General features: G+C 38.9%; 3 protein-coding genes across 9 annotated transcripts; 1 reads left to right on the top strand and 2 right to left on the bottom strand.

Annotated features, from left to right (window-relative positions):
- Positions 1-567: 567 nt before the first annotated feature.
- LOC133706721 (uncharacterized) lies at positions 568-6,375 on the top strand. Of its 3 annotated transcripts, XM_062132262.1 has the most exons (6): positions 568-2,580; positions 3,422-3,524; positions 3,600-4,405; positions 4,932-5,157; positions 5,280-5,422; positions 5,881-6,375. In XM_062132262.1, exons 1-6 carry the CDS (start codon positions 889-891, stop codon positions 6,178-6,180), a joined length of 3,270 nt encoding a protein of 1,089 aa, XP_061988246.1. In that variant the 5' UTR covers positions 568-888; the 3' UTR covers positions 6,181-6,375. The 3 variants fall into 3 exon arrangements, with proteins under 3 accessions (XP_061988246.1, XP_061988245.1, XP_061988247.1); XM_062132261.1 differs by having other exon boundaries at positions 3,422-4,405; XM_062132263.1 differs by having other exon boundaries at positions 3,422-4,405; positions 5,868-6,023.
- A 591-nt stretch (positions 6,376-6,966) lies between these two features.
- Positions 6,967-10,017, bottom strand: LOC133706722 (uncharacterized). 5 transcript variants are annotated; one of them, XM_062132266.1, is made up of 9 exons: positions 9,717-10,017; positions 8,642-9,005; positions 8,445-8,478; positions 8,138-8,329; positions 7,950-8,039; positions 7,790-7,855; positions 7,593-7,684; positions 7,459-7,506; positions 6,967-7,360 (listed from the first exon to the last, which is right to left on the bottom strand). In XM_062132266.1, exons 2-9 carry the CDS (start codon positions 8,977-8,979, stop codon positions 7,243-7,245), a joined length of 978 nt encoding a protein of 325 aa, XP_061988250.1. In that variant the 5' UTR covers positions 8,980-9,005; positions 9,717-10,017; the 3' UTR covers positions 6,967-7,242. The 5 variants fall into 5 exon arrangements, with proteins under 5 accessions (XP_061988250.1, XP_061988249.1, XP_061988252.1 ...); XM_062132265.1 differs by having other exon boundaries at positions 8,642-9,099; positions 9,717-10,016; XM_062132268.1 differs by lacking the exon at positions 9,717-10,017 and adding an exon at positions 9,498-9,691.
- Positions 10,018-13,142: 3,125 nt separating this feature from the next.
- LOC133744016 (uncharacterized) lies at positions 13,143-15,887 on the bottom strand. Its single transcript, XM_062172117.1, has 6 exons — positions 15,452-15,887; positions 15,263-15,376; positions 15,043-15,123; positions 14,635-14,807; positions 14,417-14,513; positions 13,143-13,602 (listed from the first exon to the last, which is right to left on the bottom strand). Exons 1-6 carry the CDS (start codon positions 15,755-15,757, stop codon positions 13,495-13,497), a joined length of 879 nt encoding a protein of 292 aa, XP_062028101.1. The 5' UTR covers positions 15,758-15,887; the 3' UTR covers positions 13,143-13,494.
- Positions 15,888-18,360: the final 2,473 nt, after the last annotated feature.

The raw sequence follows: 18,360 nt of genomic DNA, 5'->3' as shown, positions 1-18,360 counted from the left end.
TTTTTTTTTTCAAAATTCTCATAAAAATACAAAATTTAAGTTAGTAAAGACAAAATTTAACTTACCAAAAAAGAAAACATGAAGTGTAAGATTGTAAAATGGAAAATGTCACTACTGGAGAGATTTGTAGGTAGGGCTGGCGCGCCACGTGGCAGTATGTCCAGCCAATCATTGCCTATGCAAGGGGTGTTTTGGATATTTCATTATAATTAAACATAAGTTATTTTGAAATACAATTAAAAAATAGAGAAACGTGATTGATTGGGCGTACCACGTGGCTAATACGTTTGCCCTATCTAAATGTTTCTCACACTATTCTTCAATATTGTTTGTCAGCAGTCACAAGATGTGTGTTGTGCATATCTAGAAGTTTTTTACATTGAAAAATCATTTGACGTCAAAAATATGAGGTGATTGAGAGGGGGAAAATGAAAGGAAGCGGGTGAAATTACCAGAAAAGGCCTCCCCCGACTTCTCATCGAAAACGATAACCGATGAGGTCACTGTCAAAATCGTTCTCTAATATAATGGTCATTAGAACCTTATTGGAAAAAAAAAAAAAAAAAAAAGGGTAATGATGACTGTCTCAGCATCTTGATTGTCTCCAATCGGACAAGAAAACCATTCCTGGTGGTAAATCTTCACCAACTTCCACTCTTCTATTCAAAACCACCGCTCTCTACCTCCCGCTCTCTCTCTCTCTCTCTCTCTTCTTCACTTCCGAATGCTCGCCTCACTCTCCGATCTCGAATTCCATCATCTCCGGTCACCTCCATCGGAGCTGTCTCCCGCCGCCGTCCGACGATTCCAGGTGTACTCCTCTCTTTGAATTTCATCAAATTGTTGCTCTACCTTAATATTTATGGTTCGTTGACTCTGCGGTGATTAATGGAGAGAGCAGAGACTACGACTATCGAGTCCGATCCGTTCGATCGGAAATCGGACGGCGATGCGTCAACGGCGTCGCCTCCGTCGCGGTACTCGTCGTTCGGCGAGTCCGAGTACGAGCGCTATTGCAGCGCCAACTCGGCCATGGGCACGCCGAGCATGTGTAGCACAGTCACGGTTTTCAATGATTTTCCGGAGGCTGATTTCGCGTCGGTCAGGAGTTTAGGGTTTGGGGAGGAAGGCGAGGGTTTCAGTTTGGGAGGGAGGATTGATAGGAATAGTAATCGAGAGGATCGGAGACTTTCGAGTAGTGGTAGGATTGAGGAAGATGGTATTAGAGGGCGTCCGGGTACTAAGTATGGGTCTAGTGGGTTGGAGTTGTATGGGAATGAGGATGATGATATTGGAGTTGGTGGTGATGCAAATGAGTTGATGTCTTGGAAGCTTGACAAGAGTGGACCGCCGGGTTTAATGGAGGGTTCGGAGTTGAAGTGTGGTTCAGATGATAGTGATGAGGAAGGTGGGGGAGTGGAGAGAGGGAAAGATAGTGTGTTGGATCGAGACGATTCAAAAGAGGTTGGAACTGGTTCTCAGCTTGGACAGGAAGTTGAAGAGAGATGTTTTGATGGAGGAGAGATGGAGAGGGAAGAAGGAGCGTCGTCTAGAAATGAGTATTCCGAGGATGAGGGGTCCATGTACAACTACGGTACAGATGATGAGCCTAAGAGTGACTTTAATCATCAGAGGAGTGTAGAGTACTATGAGCAATCAAAACCAAAGAATGAAAATGAGAATCCATTTCTTATGAATTCATCTGTAGCTTTTGGTTCTGATGATTGGGATGATTTTGTGCAAGAGAGTGAACGGAGTAATATAGCTTCTTTCACTAGGAGTGCATTCCAGGAGCAGATAGAACTGAATGTGGAAACTGAAAAGAGGGTTTTGAATTCTGGTTCTGTCACTTCACATCAGGGTACATGTCAAACTGAGCAAGGGAAGGATGTGACTGACATGCCCAGAGGTAGCCAACACGTTGAAGCTGATAACAATCTGGCAGAAAATGTTAAACGTTCCAGAGAACCAGCTAAGTCTCCAAATTTTGTTGAACCAGAGGGAGTAGAAGATGTGAAGGACATTCCTGTGGCCAATTATCAGGTCCAAGCTATTGAGGACTTGATTGAATTTACCAAAAGTTCTTTTACCACCCCAACTGGTTTTCAAAATGTTCAAGAACCAGAGCAGGATGATTCAAAAGACATTGTATTGACCAAGAATAAAGATCCAGCTCCTGACGAATCAGCAAATTATCCTCAAGCTTCGTTGTTTGGCAATTTCTCCAAAATACAGCTCGATTCAGAAGCAAAAAAAGGTCCTGAGGAAAAGGGTTTCAACATTGTGGTTGACGACATATCTGATGTGCATACGTGTAATAATACTGAGGTCACTGGGATTGATGATGGTCAAGATTTAGGAAATAAAAATTTGGGGAAGATAAAAGTTAAACTGGACCCCCTTTCTGAGATATCAACTGATCAACTGAGTATCCATTCAACTGGACCTCCTGGAAGTATGAAGGCAGAATTCTTTGAAGACCTTGAGCCAAATACGCGAACCTTAACTTTTGAAAATAATATGACAAAAAATGCTCCTGTTTCAGAAGATATTTTTGAAGAATATCCTATGCCACTTGAGGTCAGTCGTGCTTAGTACACACCTTTTCTTTTGGGTGGGATCAAAATTTCACTAAATTATTGTGCTTGTATTTTATTATGTTTTCGTTCTCTTTTGCCAACCGACATAAGATTTCATGTTATTGCGAGTACATATAACATTAATGTGACACGGGAATGGCAACAAGTATCTTCATCAATTGGAAGACTCAAATTCCTCTTACTCTAAAATAAAAATCTGTGTTTACTTATAAGAAATTTATTGGAGGCTCATTTATCTTTCGCTTACAGTAGCTTCTTGGGCCTAGAACTCGTTCTGACAGTTATGCTACAAATATAATTGAGTTTGTAGAGTCTGCTTCATCTGTTTATAGTATGACAGTTATGGTGCAAGCACATGATTGAGTTTGTAGATTTGGTTATGTCTTATGGAGCTGTCTGCACCATCTTTTGGTAAATTAGCAGTTCAGCACATTGTTATCTGGTTGAATTAACTTGGATAACTCTTAGGATAAGCCATAGCTTTGAGAAAGCTCAAATGATGTTCTGAGGCATCAAATGTAATGCACTTTTAGATGTTAAATACATATTTACACACACACACACACACACACACACATAAATATATTACATTACCCTTATTTGTTCATGACTATATTAGTCTCTGTAAATTCAAGTTTAGTCACAGGGTAGCTTGAGTTTTGTTCTTATTAAGGGTATGGTATCTCAAAACATATTAAGGGTATGATATGCTTATGCTGATTAATAATATTGTTTGTCATGTGCTATGGGTTGTGTGCATATAATACTATGATTTGGTCTGACTTGTTGGTTTCTCATTTGTTGTTTGACCAATGCTGCAGACAGATAATTTTGAGCTAAATGAATTCTATGATGAGTTTGTTAATGACATGGAAGAAATATTGCTAGACTCTGCGGAGTCCCCAGGAGCAAGGTTCAGTCATGGTAACAGGAACTTACAATCACAACTATCTCTACCATTAAGAGATGGTGGATTGACTGCTTCTACTTCTGGTACAGATGATGCTTACCTGTTTAATCAGCATTCCCTCAGAATTGACGGGGTCGAAGTGGTGGGTGCAAGGCAGAAGAAGGGAGATATCACCTTTAGTGAAAGACTGGTAGGAGTGAAGGAATACACTGTTTATAAAATGAGAGTGTGGAGTGGCAAGGATCAATGGGAGGTTGAACGTCGGTATCGTGATTTCTTTACACTCTACCGTCGGTTGAAAACATTGTTTGCTGACCATGGATGGAATCTACCTTCTCCCTGGTCTGCTGTAGAAAAGGAATCCAGAAAGATTTTTGGAAATGCATCTCCTGATGTTATTGCACAGAGAAGCGTTCTCATTCAAGAGTGTCTACAGTCCATTCTCCATTATAGATTCTTTTCAAGTCCTCCAAGTGCATTGATTTGGTTTTTGTCTCCTCAAGATTCATTTCCTACCTCCATGTCATCAAATACACCTGACCCTATTAATAGAAGGGCAGACACAGAAAATGTGTCCACTTTAGGAAAGACGATATCACTTATTGTTGAAGTTCGACCATACAAATCTTTGAAGCAGATTCTAGAAGCACAACATTATATGTGTGCTGGATGCCACAAACATTTTGACGATGGAAAGACCCTGATAGGGGATTTTGCACAGACATTTGGATGGGGCAAGCCTCGATTGTGTGAATATACAGGTCAATTATTTTGCTCTTCGTGCCATACGAACGAGACTGTGGTCATACCAGCAAGAGTATTGCATCACTGGGATTTTACTCAATATTCAGTGTCACAGTTAGCTAAATCTTATCTCGATTCTATACATGACCAGGTAAGTTAGAGATGGAGAGCCCCTCCTTATCAATTAAATTCTCTATCTCTGTTAGGTCAATTAATTGAAATCCAATGAATGAACAACACACTGATATATTTTGTTGCAAGAATTTTCTTTGTGTAGAATCTTGTTTAGCATTTTAACTCCCTAGTGTGATGGTTGGAACGGATCTTGTATCTGTAAGTTGGCCGCCAGGCCAGGGAAGGCAGAGTCTTGATAACCGGTACATCTTGCCATTTCCAGTTATATCTGTTGGTCTTCCAACCACTTCCAGAGATTCTGGAAACGGTTGCGTATGGTAGACTATTAATACGGTCTAAACTCTTGATCTGTGCACCTACCTGTATCATAGTATAACTTAGTAGTTTGCTTAGCCAATTTATAGATCGTTTCTTAAGATTAACACTCGAGTTTTCCTTTCGGCACCAATTTAACATATTAGTTACAAATTTATCTTTAAAATGTAGGCATTATTAAGAATTGATCAAATTTATCATGTCTATGATGATTTTTTGTTTTGCAGCCAATGCTATGTGTCAGTGCAGTTAATCCATTCCTTTTCTCAAAGGTCCCAGCCTTGCTTCATGTTATGGGTGTTAGGAAGAAAATAGGCACCATGCTTCCATATGTTCGTTGCCCTTTCCGCAGGTCAATCAACAAAGGTCTTGGGTCTAGAAAATATCTTCTTGAAGGCAATGATTTTTTTGCACTGAGAGACCTCATTGATCTTTCAAAAGGAGCCTTTGCAGGTTAGCTTTCAGTTACAAGCATTATCCTCATGCCATGGATGTCGTACTGGAAACTAATTACACACAATTGTATAAACTGATATGCCCGTCACATATTTCCTTACATACTGTTTTTCCGGCAGTGCTGCCTGTGATGGTGGAAACCGTGTTGAGTAAAATTCGTGGGCATATCACAGAGCAGTGTCTCATATGCTGTGATGTGGGAGTTCCCTGTGGTGCACGACAAGCATGCAATGACCCTTCATCTCTCATTTTCCCTTTCCAGGTGGGGCATCCCTAGCTTAAATTGGTTTATATAGTGATTTTGTTGGTCACATGGTTGGCTAATAATATCTTTTATTTTGGTCTAGTTTTTTCTCTTTCAAAAGGCCAACTTTATAAATCTCTCATTGTGATCGTAACATCTCTATAGCACGAATTGAAACTCAGTCTTTCTGGCCATGATTTTTGTTAGCACCACACAATACTCAACCTAAATCCTTTAATTATTACCATCAATGGTGAATCAAGAATTTGGTACTCCATGTCCCTAAAACTTGGTTATAGGAGTTTGTGGCCTGCCTTTTAAAATGAACGTGTATATGTGGCGAAATGCTTTATATTTTTGCAAGCAGATAGGAGACATCTACTCATTTTGCAAAGCAAGTGAACTTTTTGTTTTTCCAACATGAAACTGTGAATTCCTTATAGGTGTTCTAATCTAACTGTAGAAACCATTGGCAGGAAGATGAGATTGAAAGGTGCCCATCTTGTGAATCAGTATTTCATAAGCTTTGCTTCAGAAAGCTCACAAACTGCGCTTGTGGAGAACAACTGAGACCCGATGAGCCTGCAGAGCTCGTTAGGAGGGCCAACTCTGTGCTTGGCGTCGAGGTTAGTGGAGTATTGGACTTGTTTGGGAAAGGGTCGGGTTCTGGATTACTCTCAGGATTATTTTCAAAGGTGAAGACAGATAATCCAAGGGAACATAAGGATGGCGACAATGTCATTTTGATGGGTTCCTTCCCACCCACTTCATTATAAAACACCTATCTGACTGTGTGTCATACATATTTTGGCTTGATAGGAAGTATGGAAATTTCCTTCGTTGTGACTCGTACTATTGAATAATCAGAACCGGCCAGGCCAACATTGTTGTAACTAAATTTTTTGGGCGTGAAAAGATTCTTTTTGGCTGGTCTTTCCTTGTAATGAAAGTCGACAGAAGTTTCGTGTCTCTTTCATTTAGTTTTCGTCCGGCTTCTATTTATCAAGGAAACTCGAGGCCTTGTAACTTTCGATGCAGCAATCCCAACATCAACGTAGCTAGCACAGAGCTTAGAATGGGACTAGCTAGCACTGTCAAGCTGTTTCTCCAGTCTGTCTGCTTTTCAAAAATTTGATTAAAACAATAATAAAATAGGGTTGACGGACTGGATGGATCCAGATTCTCTGCTAGAAAAATTTGTGCTCAAACCACCTCGACCTCCCAATATCATGTCGAAAACCTAACCCATTACGTAGTCTCTCGAAGTAACTAATTGTCCCTGCATTTGGTTTTGATTGAGAAAAGGATTTCTCTGTTGCACCATTGATGACAAAGCCCTGTATTTCTTGGGGTCTTTGGTTTCTCTGATGTTCCACGAAAGGATGTCCATCCTCAGGGTGAGTGAATCTCATCAATCCCAGCTGGAAAGACAGAAAGGAAGGTTGCCTAGTCTCCAGCGGTGGCTAGGTTACGTAGAGAGCGTTTTTGGCGACACCAAATATAGTTTTCTCTAGTTATACTAAATTTTTTGACCAAATTTGTTTGGGTTGTACTTTGATGTATGATATTTCCAAATTCTGGATTAATAAAACTCTGTTTTTGTCAAGAGAAAAAACGCTTACATCTTTGTATGACTACTACAGAAGAACATCCAAAACTAAACTACCAAACAATATCTTCAAATCTTCAATGAATCTGTCAAAAGCATGTGAATTTATAGTCTGAAATGTGACTTGTGGTTCTGTGCATGCTCTCCTAGTCTCCTTCTACAAGTTAGAACAATATTTTTCTTGGTACTATACTTTTTCTGTGGGGCTTCAGCTACTCTGTAATCCAAGTTACCTCATGCATTGATAAGAGTCGGGGCACTTTGTCGAAAACAGATGGTGTTTCAGCTTCATTATCAGAGCAAAAATGCCATAGCATGGGAAGTGCAGTAGACCAACCGACAAATACCTTCAAAGGTTTGCAGTAAGAGGAAACAGGTGTTAGCAATCGGCACAAAAACAGTAGAAAGCAATGAGAATTAGGACTTGGGAGTTGAGACTACATACCATAATGGAGCATACGGAGACGACAAGTCCAGAAATGGATATGGCCACCTGTTTTGAAAGACAAAAATCATCACCACAAGTGTATATCTATGATGTTTCTATAATGTAGCAAATCAAAGAGAGTAAGATTTTACCAAAGTTTGACACAAGCATGACAGATCCACTGGAAAACTACATAAGTGATAGTCCACATGAAGAAATATCCTATTCTGAACCAAGGAAATGGCTGCAATGCAATGCAATGCAAAAAAAAAAAACATATTCATAAATAAATATACCATGGTAAGAAGTTGAAACCCAACAATGATTTGAACTAGTTTGTGCAACTTACCAAGCAATTCAAAACAGTTTCACCGAGCAAGAAAACAGCATTGATTGTGTGCATATTTATAATCAGCTGCCACAAAAAGGACGAAGTATATTGTTTAGTATCATAATCATAGACCACATAATTTATTGAGCAGTATAAACTGTATTTCAATGATACTTACAAAGTTCAAGTTGTAATCTTTGATTGTAAGAAATGGAACAATTACAAACCAAAAGACACAGTCCGTGAGGATGACAGCTCCTGCGTTCATCTGTATACAAGTTGTGACATTGAATAAGCTAAGTAAACAAAACTATGAAATTAAGCTTGAAGATCAAACTTACTTATATGAATTCTGAAACATTTTACCTGGAAAATTATTTGGAAGACATAACCCAAAATGCCTGCAGGATGGCGCGGTTGATGTTGTTGTTCAACATGAGGGTCTATGTATTTCTCTATGGTGCCCTGTTCTGCATCTACCTCTACATTATCAACCCTTTCACCAGCAGTTTTCTTATGGTATCGATAGCATCCTCGAATGGAGAGCAATGATCCAAGCTAGACATGGAAATTTTCGATAATCAGCAGCAATTGAAAAATCAATGAAGAGAAGAAAATACTGAAGCAGATGGGCAGCCATTAGAGAAGGCATTTTGAAGATGTAACAACTTACCCCAAAATAAATAGTAACCAATGTGAATGTCCACCTGTCCAAAAGCAAAAATCAATACAAAGCTTAGTAAAACATTTGGTGAGGCACCCTGTTCAGAGATAAATTTAAAAAGGATCACCCAAAAGACAGGAACATGTTAACAAAAGTTGCATTCAAGTTTAAAAATTGATAGATTGGTTCAAGAAATGAGAGCTTACTGTGTATAGAAATAAAAGATGGTACCTCCATCAACACAAGCTGTGATGATGAGCAGAACCAAAAGCACGAAGAAAGCAACAAGTCTAAAAGCCAGAAGCCAAGCTGGGTGGATTCCTTTGAGGCATGGTCTCCAAGTTTCATCCTCATACAAAGTTCCAATTGTTTCTTCTTCTTCTTCCTGGGTTTCTCTGCTGTTATTATTACGCCTCGAATTTTGATGCCCTTCATATCTCAATATGAGAAGTACTGAAAGAGTCAGGGAGATCGTGACCCATATAAAACAAAGCAAAAACCTCCAGTTAAACCAGTAACTCGAGGCTGTTGTATCTGCAGTCATGATTGGCTCCCAAGAACTTTTTGTTCCTGTTAAAGAATTCATGACGTTACTTTCACTTCTTTGATTGCTTCTCACTCACAATGATTTCGGACTTGCAGCAATTTTGTCTCCAAATTAATTCTCAAAGAGTAAAAAACCAAATGGGAATTATAAGTTAATGATGTTCCAAGGTAAAAGTTGTACTGAGCATTATTGAATCACCAAGAAAGCTGAGATTAACCACAATCCCAATGAGACGAGCGATTAATGTTAAGAAAACTGAGAAATCCAAAAGGCAGAATCTGTTTATTTTTCAAAACCAGAGCTTCAAAAAAAAAAAACTGATCTTTGACAAGGTCATTCCAGGAAAAGAAAATGCTCAAGAATAAAGTAGAGGAATAATAATCTATATGATGTTAAAAGAGTAAAGTTGAAATGCTCAAAGCAACAACCAAATCACAAACAAGTGTATGAAGACCCAAATCCAGAAAGGGAGAACAGAGAAAACAGATAACAAGATTCTAATGCAATGAAGCCACCACATTTAAGCGAAATGCATGAAGTTCAAACAACAAGCTCCATCCATGGCCTATATGAACTGATGCTTGAATTTAGCAGAGATTCGAAGCTTCACGCGGATTTTTGCAGAGAAAGATACAAAACCGACATTTTTTTTCTTACTATTATAAATAATCAAAATGAGATGAAAAGAAGCAGGTAGCAGCTAAATTCCAAGCAAAGGCAAGGTTTATACTTACAAGGGAAAGCAAGAGAAATGAGGGAGGGAGGAGATGCGTTGCTTCTTTGAAATGGAGAGAACTAAATGACAGGGAAGAGAAGTAAAGGGTGCTATGCTTTGAGCATAAGCTTCACTTTTCTTTCTTATATATATATATAAATAAAAAACCCTGTAATGAATTAATTAACTAACAGACCAAAGTCCTTAGCAGTCTCAATCTCCATACTTTGCATGCAAATATTAAATTCCTCAGGACATACATGCCTTTGTCACCTTTTCTTGATAACCAGACTTTTAAGTTACCAATATGAGAGAGAGAGAGAGAGAGAGAGAGAGAGAGACCAAACAGGGAACAATTGGTATTGGGACGCTTGAAGATGCTTATTGAGTACAGAACCGGTTTTCAGAGTTACCATACTAATAATGCAAAGGGATAAAGCAACTCATGCCTATGTGGATGAGTTAACCGAAAAAAAAGGCAAATGGGTAATATGGGTCCCTAGGTGGAGAGCTATTTGGTGTTACCATGATGTACAAGAAGACCAAATTTTGACCAGTGCTTTTGGACTCATATCCAACAAGTCATCATTATTCAATCAAACCCCAACAGAGTATTTTACTATTTTTACCCACTAGTTTATAGTTAATTTTGATAAAATTCATATCCAAATTAAACACAACAATATCCATATTTTTCTTAAACTTGCATACGTGGCGAGATGTTATTGGACGGTCGGACCATCGTCCCTAAAACCCATATGGTCCCATAAGTTTGAGGAACTGTGCTAAGCGTTAGGTGATTGGGAACATAATGGGGTCTCTTCTCTGTAATATGCAAAGAGCAATGATCGTGTTAGCTTTCTGTTAAAGCATGAGATTGTTGCTGATAAGACTCAATGGACCGTGACCCCTCCTTGACTTAATTCATGACTCACCCCAGAAAGGAAAATATTTGGCCTCGGAAATGAAATTGAAATGCAGAAATGAAAATAAAGTGGAAACAAAAAATCACCGCCTTCAGTGGCTTTACAGCTTTCACAGCTTCTGAATCAGTAAAGAGGAAAAGGAAAAGAGACCCAGAGGGGGGGAAGAAAAGGCAGAAAGTGGTAAAAATAAAAATAAAAATGGAGAATATAAAATTCACAGTGGGAGATTAAAAACTAGTGGAAGTTGCAGATCATATTCCTAAGCTTTTTTTACTTGGCAAATAAGTTTTCTTCGAAAAGTACTTGGCAAATAAGTTGTTAATAGCGTGTTGCAAGAAATGAGGGACAGCAGCAAGTTCAGGTTCGAGTTGAAAAACAGGTGGTGGAGTCAAGGCGGTGGAGAAGCGTAGCAACCAAGCACAAAACAAGGCAGACGCTACAAATTACTTGGAGATTGGGCAACCCATACAATTATAATTTTGAGGTTTTTTAAATAATAACATACATTATTTAATCAAGTGTTTAAAACATGGTGTAAACGACAACAATACCACACACCAACTTTTTTTTTAAAGAAAAATAGAAAAAAAAAATCAGTGACTTTAAGAGCTCTCAAAAGATTAGTAATTGATTATGTACCCCATCAGACAAGAAAGAAATATAATCAAGTGCACAATATATTTGCAGACCCACACCTCTTACAGTGGAGTTATATTTAAAATAGCTCCGGCCCTCCGAACTTCTACGTAGTCTTTGTGAATTTCGGTTTATGTACATATATATTAATTTTTCGAAATTAAAATTTTAGCTCCGTCACCACAGGACAATTGGTTTATTGTAGTTGTGCCACATGTTTAAAAAATCAAACTATTAGTTCTTAAAAGTCATTAGAATCGGATTTGGGGGAAGACAAATCAGTTTTCGTACTTCATGACCGAAGAATTTCGGTTTTACTTTATACAAATTATACAGAAGAAGGACCTTGAGTTAGTTGCAGATCTTGAAAAGCATGAATACACTAGGGAAAATATTAAAACACCTGAAAAGTAATCAAAAATATTAACAATCCTAAAATCAAGATTTCAGCTTTTGGTGGCTCATAATATTTAACGAAAGCCTACATCGAACTAGTTTTTTATCCTTATTTTTGGTATACAATGCATGAAAGTAGAAGGATATGTATGCTAACTTTAACTGATGCAAACGATTCAATACCAGATTTAGACACAAAAAGTGAATGTCTAAATTTAAAAAGAACAATACTTAAGACTCATATTTATTATTATTTGTGTGTTTTTTAGAGAGGAAGAGAGAAATACAGACCCATTATATTGCTCTTCATATTGATAGGCCACAGATCAAGACACCCAAAAGCAGTTTCAACACCTGATGATTGAAAATTACTTAAAATGAGGGACTATATAGCATGTATTGGTGAAGAGCCCCAAAACTTTGCTCACTCAACTCCCACCTATGAATGGAGAAAGCTAGATTTATAGAAGCTTGCTAGCTGGTAATACATCAACTTTGATAAGTTAGACAAGCATGACAAATTGGTTAGCTTGGCTTGGCCTTTTCGCTAGGGAGTTCCAGATGTATGCACCCAAAAATGGTTAGGTTAGGCTCATGCAATGTGAATGATATGATAAGCTGGAATGTAATGCATATGATTATGAAAGGGGGAGATGGAAATAATAATAAAAGAATATGGGACTTGGGTAGAGACACTTGGCTGCATCACTTGTATCTTGAAAAAAATAAAGACTTAAAGAGCATTGTCATAAAAAAAAAAAAAAAAACTTAAAGAGCATGCCCCCACAAACCTTGGTCCTATAGAATCATTTGCTAAAACAAAAACAAGAAGCATATTTATAGATGTTGAATCACACTAGCTAGTAGCTAGCAACTATGTGTGTTTTCAGATGAAACACCATAGATTGCCAAGATAAGGAGACCATCCAAATTCTAACAAACCTATAAGTTACAATAGTAATATTTCTTTCATCTCTCGCAGTGCCTCCAGAGGACAAATGAAGCATTCCAAAAGCCAGTAACTAAAACTATGCTTAACTAGTAATTCTTCTGAAAGGTCATAACTCATAAGACAAGTCTGAGATTTCCACAAGTCATCAGTACTATCATTTCATAAGCAACTATTTCTTCAACCAAAAAACCATGTCTATAACAAACAGAGATGCTACGTACACAGATGTCAGGGGAAGTCAATCCCTAACTCATCTTTCCCATGAAATGAGAGAAAAGAGTGCAATTTGAATTCTCAATTAGGATGACATGATAACAAGATGCAAAACAGATACGAAAAACCAAACACAGACCAAATGGGTTCAATTTTTAGGACAGTGATAACTTGGGACTGTAACTTCGCTTTTAACACTAATCATTACAGACATGATTCTGAAAACTTTAAAAGAACGTTGTTAGAGCATTGAGTTCATACACACAGTACAAGACCTTCGAAAGCAAGATAACAACGAGACGCCAGTGACTAATCATCGAAATATCATAAGGCCTACTAAATAGCTATTACTATGCTGAGTTTGAATTCCAAAACACATCCATGATCCATCAAAGGCTACTGAGAATATGTACAGATTTCATTCAAAACTGTTACAAAACCTATACATTCATCTTTACAAAGTTAGCTTTCTCATAATTTTGTATACCAAAACTATAAAGTTAGCTTTCTCATAATTTTGTATACCAAAACTATACTATATAACACCTTACTCCCCAAAATCTGAAATGCTTTGTACACTTAACCGCTAGCTGAATACAACAAATAGAATGTTGAATTTTGTTTACAAAATTCCCCTGCCTCTCCGAATGGTGCCACACCTCACTTCTCAGAATTCAGAAGGTATCATCGTCTCCTAATATGGAGAGGGAAAATGGGGCAATAGCCACGTTAAACGATTGTGAACTTAACCCATTGATGTGTTTCATCTCAAAGTCACCTTCCTGCATTGTACACAAACCAAAATCAACATACCAACTTTTAAGGTCGCATTTGGGTTTGAAATTCTATTCCAAACAATGAAATTCACATTTGGATTTCTCTACTGTACAAAAATTCTTCTAAAGTCACATTGAACTGTTTACACTAAGAACTCAAATCTCTTTTCTCTAGATACACAAATCCAAAAAGAACATAAGAGTATTTTAATTCAAAGAAGAACAGATTCAAATTTGTTGGGAACTACCATGGAAAGAACATTGATAGAGTGAACTCTGATTGTTCCATCTATTGAACAAAAGGGAACATGAAAATGATGGGTTTTAACCTAAGGGCTACCCAACCAATATTTGAGTCTGCTTATATGAGCTGAATTACTCTGGATGATGTTTACACCTATAGATGACTTGATCTAATGGATGTCAAAAGATCCTTACTATGCGTGATACATATGCCTGAAACTAGAGAATATCAGTACGTAGTGTGATGCATACAGCACTAGGTGGTAGGTCGCATCTCAGTATTCTATCTAATTTATATTTATGCACTCTTGGAAGCAATTTGAGAAATTTTCACATCAGAAATACAACATTGTCATTAGTTGGTTTCTCAGGCTATAGAGGGTTTTCTTTTGAAATATTTGTCTAAAGTTTAGTGGAACTCATTTTAAAATGATTCTGCAAATGATAACAGTATCAAATTTATGTTAGAGAAAATGGGAGCTCTGGTATTTATAATTGTATCCTTTTACCATGAAAATATAATAGTCACATAGATTTCCATCAAAGAACAAAAAACAAGAGAAGCGTCAAATCTTACCATTCTACCAGTAGGAGTGCTCAAGGGGCATGCAGATGAGTATTCAAAACTAGTCTGAGGAAGAATCACTGGCTGCTGACCGATAACACCAATTCCCCTGCGATGAAGAGGAAAAACAATGAGATATTGGTTAAAAAGAACGAAAAAAAAAAATCATAATTAACTGATAGGACCAAATTGAAAATAAGAGGTAGCATGGAAAATGAAATTTAACTAACCACACATTCTCGGATTTTCCATTGGCATCAGTGACGATCCAATGCCTTCTAAGAAGTTGAACAGGGTGGTCGGAGTTATTGGTAATTCTTATTCTATATGCAAAGAAGTGTTGCCCCTTTGAAGGCTGACTTCGGCCCTCTATGTACACACTCCTTACTTGAACCCGAATGCCCTGAAGAAACAAAAACCTCACTTCAGATTCATAAATTAGCTTGCGTGATTCTCTACCAAATTCAAGATGTCCACATTCATGATGGGCCGGTCACGATGAAATGGTAAAAGTAACAAATTCAACAATGTGGAAGAGAAAATGAACGATAGCGTTCCAAACACAAGCAGATATGACAGATTATAAACACCAAGCAAGAAATGCAGTAAAAGAAGACAATAACTTTACATTCTCCTACCAAGGTCGTTGCGTCACTTGAACATTTCAGAAAAGAGTGAGGCGCAATTTCCTTAAGCTCATCTCGAAAATTAGCCGCATCCTGACCACATAATCATACAGTTTCAAAATGAATCCAATATCACCATAATCAACACAAACTTTCGAAACTAATTCAACATCAAATAACTAGAGAGCTCAATTGGTGACGAATAAAACAGCATTGCAATGAAATAAACTACCTCAAACCTCTCTTCCGCCACGGCCTCCTTTATCAACCTCCGGAGCCACAAAACCGGCTCTTCCTTCTCTAACCTCTTCAGCGAGTCACGTATCCTCGCCGCCTCTTCATAATCCTACAATTCAAACCAGACCTCAACACACACCAAAATTTCAAAATGCGTTTGGTTGCCAAATCGAAATTCGCTAACCTCAGATTTCGCAGCAACCTCCATTTGCTGCTTCAACAGAGCATACGTCTGGCTCCGAGACAGAAACGAACTCGGTCTCGGACCCGGGCCCGGAGTCGGACTCGAACTCCGGCTGCCGCTCCAGCCATTACTCCCGTTCCTCTCCGACTCGGAAGCACACGCCGCAACCCTAACGCCTCTCCCGAAATCCCTAAACCCGAACCGGACCTGTCTGGGCCGGACCTCCGACTCCGCAACCCTTCCCGGACCCGGAAAACAACACCTCCCGCAGTAGTCAGTGGAAACCTTGAAGCTCAGCGAATGCATAATTGCTCAATCCTCTCCGGGTTTTCGTTTGAAAAATTTGGAAGATTTTATCCACAGGGTTTTTATAGGGAGCGAAATTGGAATTTGGAGCGAAAATTGAGACAGCGGTGGTAATAGTAATAGGGAGCGGAATGCTCGCACGTGCGCGATTTGCGGGATATAACAACATAACGTAATCCTGTATTAGGGCTAATCCGTTATCCGTAATTAAAGGTCGAAAGGACTGAATTGCCCTTGCTAAGATACAGTCTCATCAGTACAGTTTGGACAGCACTGAGGGTAGTTTTGGGGTTAGGCAAAGTGTGGGATATTTTGGTTGTTAAGGCCACTTGTGAGGTGCTGCGTGTCTGAGCCGCAGATTGAGGGAGTGGGGATTTTTGCTTATTATGGAACAAGAGGCTACACGTATCTCGTTCTTCTGTTGTTCTGTTTTTGGTAAATGTTTTTTGGAAAAATTTCAGTTTACTTACCCTGTGGTTTGCACTCAACAATTTCCCTTTCAATTTCATCAGCTAAACCCTCGTCCTTTCAATTTTGATCAACCGTGTTCAAAATTTGTTGAGACATTCAAATGATCCGTTAAGTGATGATGTGGCAGTGACAAATTGATCGCGTGGGCCCACTTAAAGGGCTAAAATGGACATTTCACTCCATTTTAGGGGCCAGCTTTGAACTCCGATCTACACCGAGTAGTTTTTGAAGCTATGGACCCCGATTAGTTAGTTCATAGAACCCGGCCAACACACCCACAATGAAGAAGAACTAAAATACACCCTTATTCTCAAATTACCCCCGCAAAACAAAACTTGAAACTCATAGACCAACCCAATCCGCTACGTGCTTCGCGAGCAGCGCATCCTCTTTGTCCTCATCGACATCGCCATCACCACCCTCTTCTTCACCACCTTCCCCTTTTCAAACCCAGAGCTAGCATCCTCGCTGTCTTCCCTGCTCCTCCATAACCCAATTCCAGAATCCGGTCGGAAAGAGAACCTGGCCCACCATTTCAGAAATCCAAAGTTTTGGTCCGACCTGACGTCGTTGAGCCGATTCTATTGGAGGTTGACCAGATCTACCACTTCAGGATTGAGCTTGGCAGTGAGCTTGTCCAGGTCGCTCTACATCATAAGCTTCCAGTCAAACAGAACAAAGACAAAGAGAAAGTTTGGGAATTTCTGATGTATCTTGATTTCTCCAAAAATAGAGTATATATACAAAGTATGCAGAAACCTAATAGGAAAGTGATTACCTAATTACATCGTAATATACTCCCCTTAACTACATAAAATTCTAAATAATTACACAATCCTAATTACATAACAATTGCCACAATCAAGGGATACAACTAAGGAGTGACTCACTCCAACACTCCCCCTCAAGTTGGAGCATACAGATCACGTATGCCCAACTTGTCAAGTGAGTCATAAAATGCCCTACTTGAAATTGCCTTTGTGAGAATGTCTGCCAACTGCTCCTCAGAAGGTACAAAGGGAAAAGAAATAATCTGCTGATCCAACTTCTCTTTAATGAAATGTCTATCAACTTCCACATGTTTGGTTCTATCATGCTGGACAGGATTATGAGCAATTTCAACCGCAGCTTTGTTATCACAAAACAAGGGCATGGCCTTTTTCTGTTTGAATCTCAAATCCTCAACAAATGTCTCAACCATAACATCTCACAAACTCAATGGGTCATTCCTCTATATTCTGCTTCAGCACTAGAGCGGGCCACCACTTTCTACTTCTTACTCTTCCAAGTAACCAAATTCCCACCAACAAACGTAAAGTAACCAGAGGTAGATCTCCTGTCAGTTATACAACCTGCCCAATTTGCGTCCGTATACCCCAAAAAGTCCAAATGTCTATGCTTAGAGAACACCAGCCCCTTGCCTAGCTGGGGCAGACTTCAAATACCTCAAAATTCTAATCACAGCTTCCATATGAGTCTCACTAGGATTATGCATAAACTGACTCACAACACTAACCGCATAAGCTAAATCTGGTCTAGTGTGCGACAAATAAATTAATCTCCCAACTAACCTTTGATATCTGGCCTTGTTTGTGGGTACCTGATCCGGATACTCAGCTAACCGATGGTTCTGCTCCATAGATGTATCAGATGGTGTACAATCGAGCATACATGTTTCTGCTAACAGATCAAGAACATACTTTCTCTGGCTCAACATAATATAATCTTTTCCTCGAGCAACTTCAATCCCCAAGAAATATTTTAAACTCCCAAGTCTTTCATCTCAAACTCTGCATACAACTTTCTTTGCAACTTCATCATCTCCTCAAGATCATTACCTGTCACTACCATGTCATCCACATAAATAATTAGAGCCGTGACTCTACCTTTCTGATGCTTAAGGAATAGAGTATGATCAGAGTTGCTCTGCTTGTATCCAATCCGTTTCATAAAAGTTGCGAACTGACCAAACCAAGCTCTTGGGGACTGTTTGAGGCCATATAGAGACTTCCTTAGACGACACACCACCCTGGTCCCAGTGGAAGTACCATACCCCGGAGGCAAGTCCATGTAGACTTCTTCATTCAAATCACCATGTAAGAAGGCATTCTTAACATCAAACTGTTGAAGAG

Source organism: Rosa rugosa, chromosome 4 (genome assembly GCF_958449725.1).
Source record: "Rosa rugosa chromosome 4, drRosRugo1.1, whole genome shotgun sequence".
NCBI lineage: Eukaryota > Viridiplantae > Streptophyta > Magnoliopsida > Rosales > Rosaceae > Rosa > Rosa rugosa.
The sequence above is the reverse complement of the archived record's forward strand: the minus strand, read 5'-3'. Positions and strand labels throughout refer to the sequence as shown.

Excerpts from the sequence above, each read along its gene's own strand:
- LOC133706721 (XM_062132261.1), top strand. The coding sequence starts at position 889 with ATGGAGAGAGCAGAGACTACGACTATCGAGTCCGATCCGTTCGATCGG. Across the intron at positions 2,581-3,421 it reads AATATCCTATGCCACTTGAG|ACAGATAATTTTGAGCTAAA; the intron begins GTCAGTCGTGCT and ends CCAATGCTGCAG. Across the intron at positions 5,158-5,279 it reads TTCAAAAGGAGCCTTTGCAG|TGCTGCCTGTGATGGTGGAA; the intron begins GTTAGCTTTCAG and ends TTTTTCCGGCAG.
- LOC133706722 (XM_062132265.1), bottom strand. The coding sequence starts at position 9,021 with ATGAATTCTTTAACAGGAACAAAAAGTTCTTGGGAGCCAATCATGACT. Across the intron at positions 8,330-8,444 it reads TGGTTACTATTTATTTTGGG|CTTGGATCATTGCTCTCCAT; the intron begins GTAAGTTGTTAC and ends TTCCATGTCTAG. Across the intron at positions 7,685-7,789 it reads AAACTGTTTTGAATTGCTTG|CCATTTCCTTGGTTCAGAAT; the intron begins GTAAGTTGCACA and ends ATTGCATTGCAG.
- LOC133744016 (XM_062172117.1), bottom strand. The coding sequence starts at position 15,757 with ATGCATTCGCTGAGCTTCAAGGTTTCCACTGACTACTGCGGGAGGTGT. Across the intron at positions 15,377-15,451 it reads AGGTTGCTGCGAAATCTGAG|GATTATGAAGAGGCGGCGAG; the intron begins GTTAGCGAATTT and ends TTTGAATTGTAG. Across the intron at positions 13,603-14,416 it reads GCACTCCTACTGGTAGAATG|GAAGGTGACTTTGAGATGAA; the intron begins GTAAGATTTGAC and ends TGTACAATGCAG.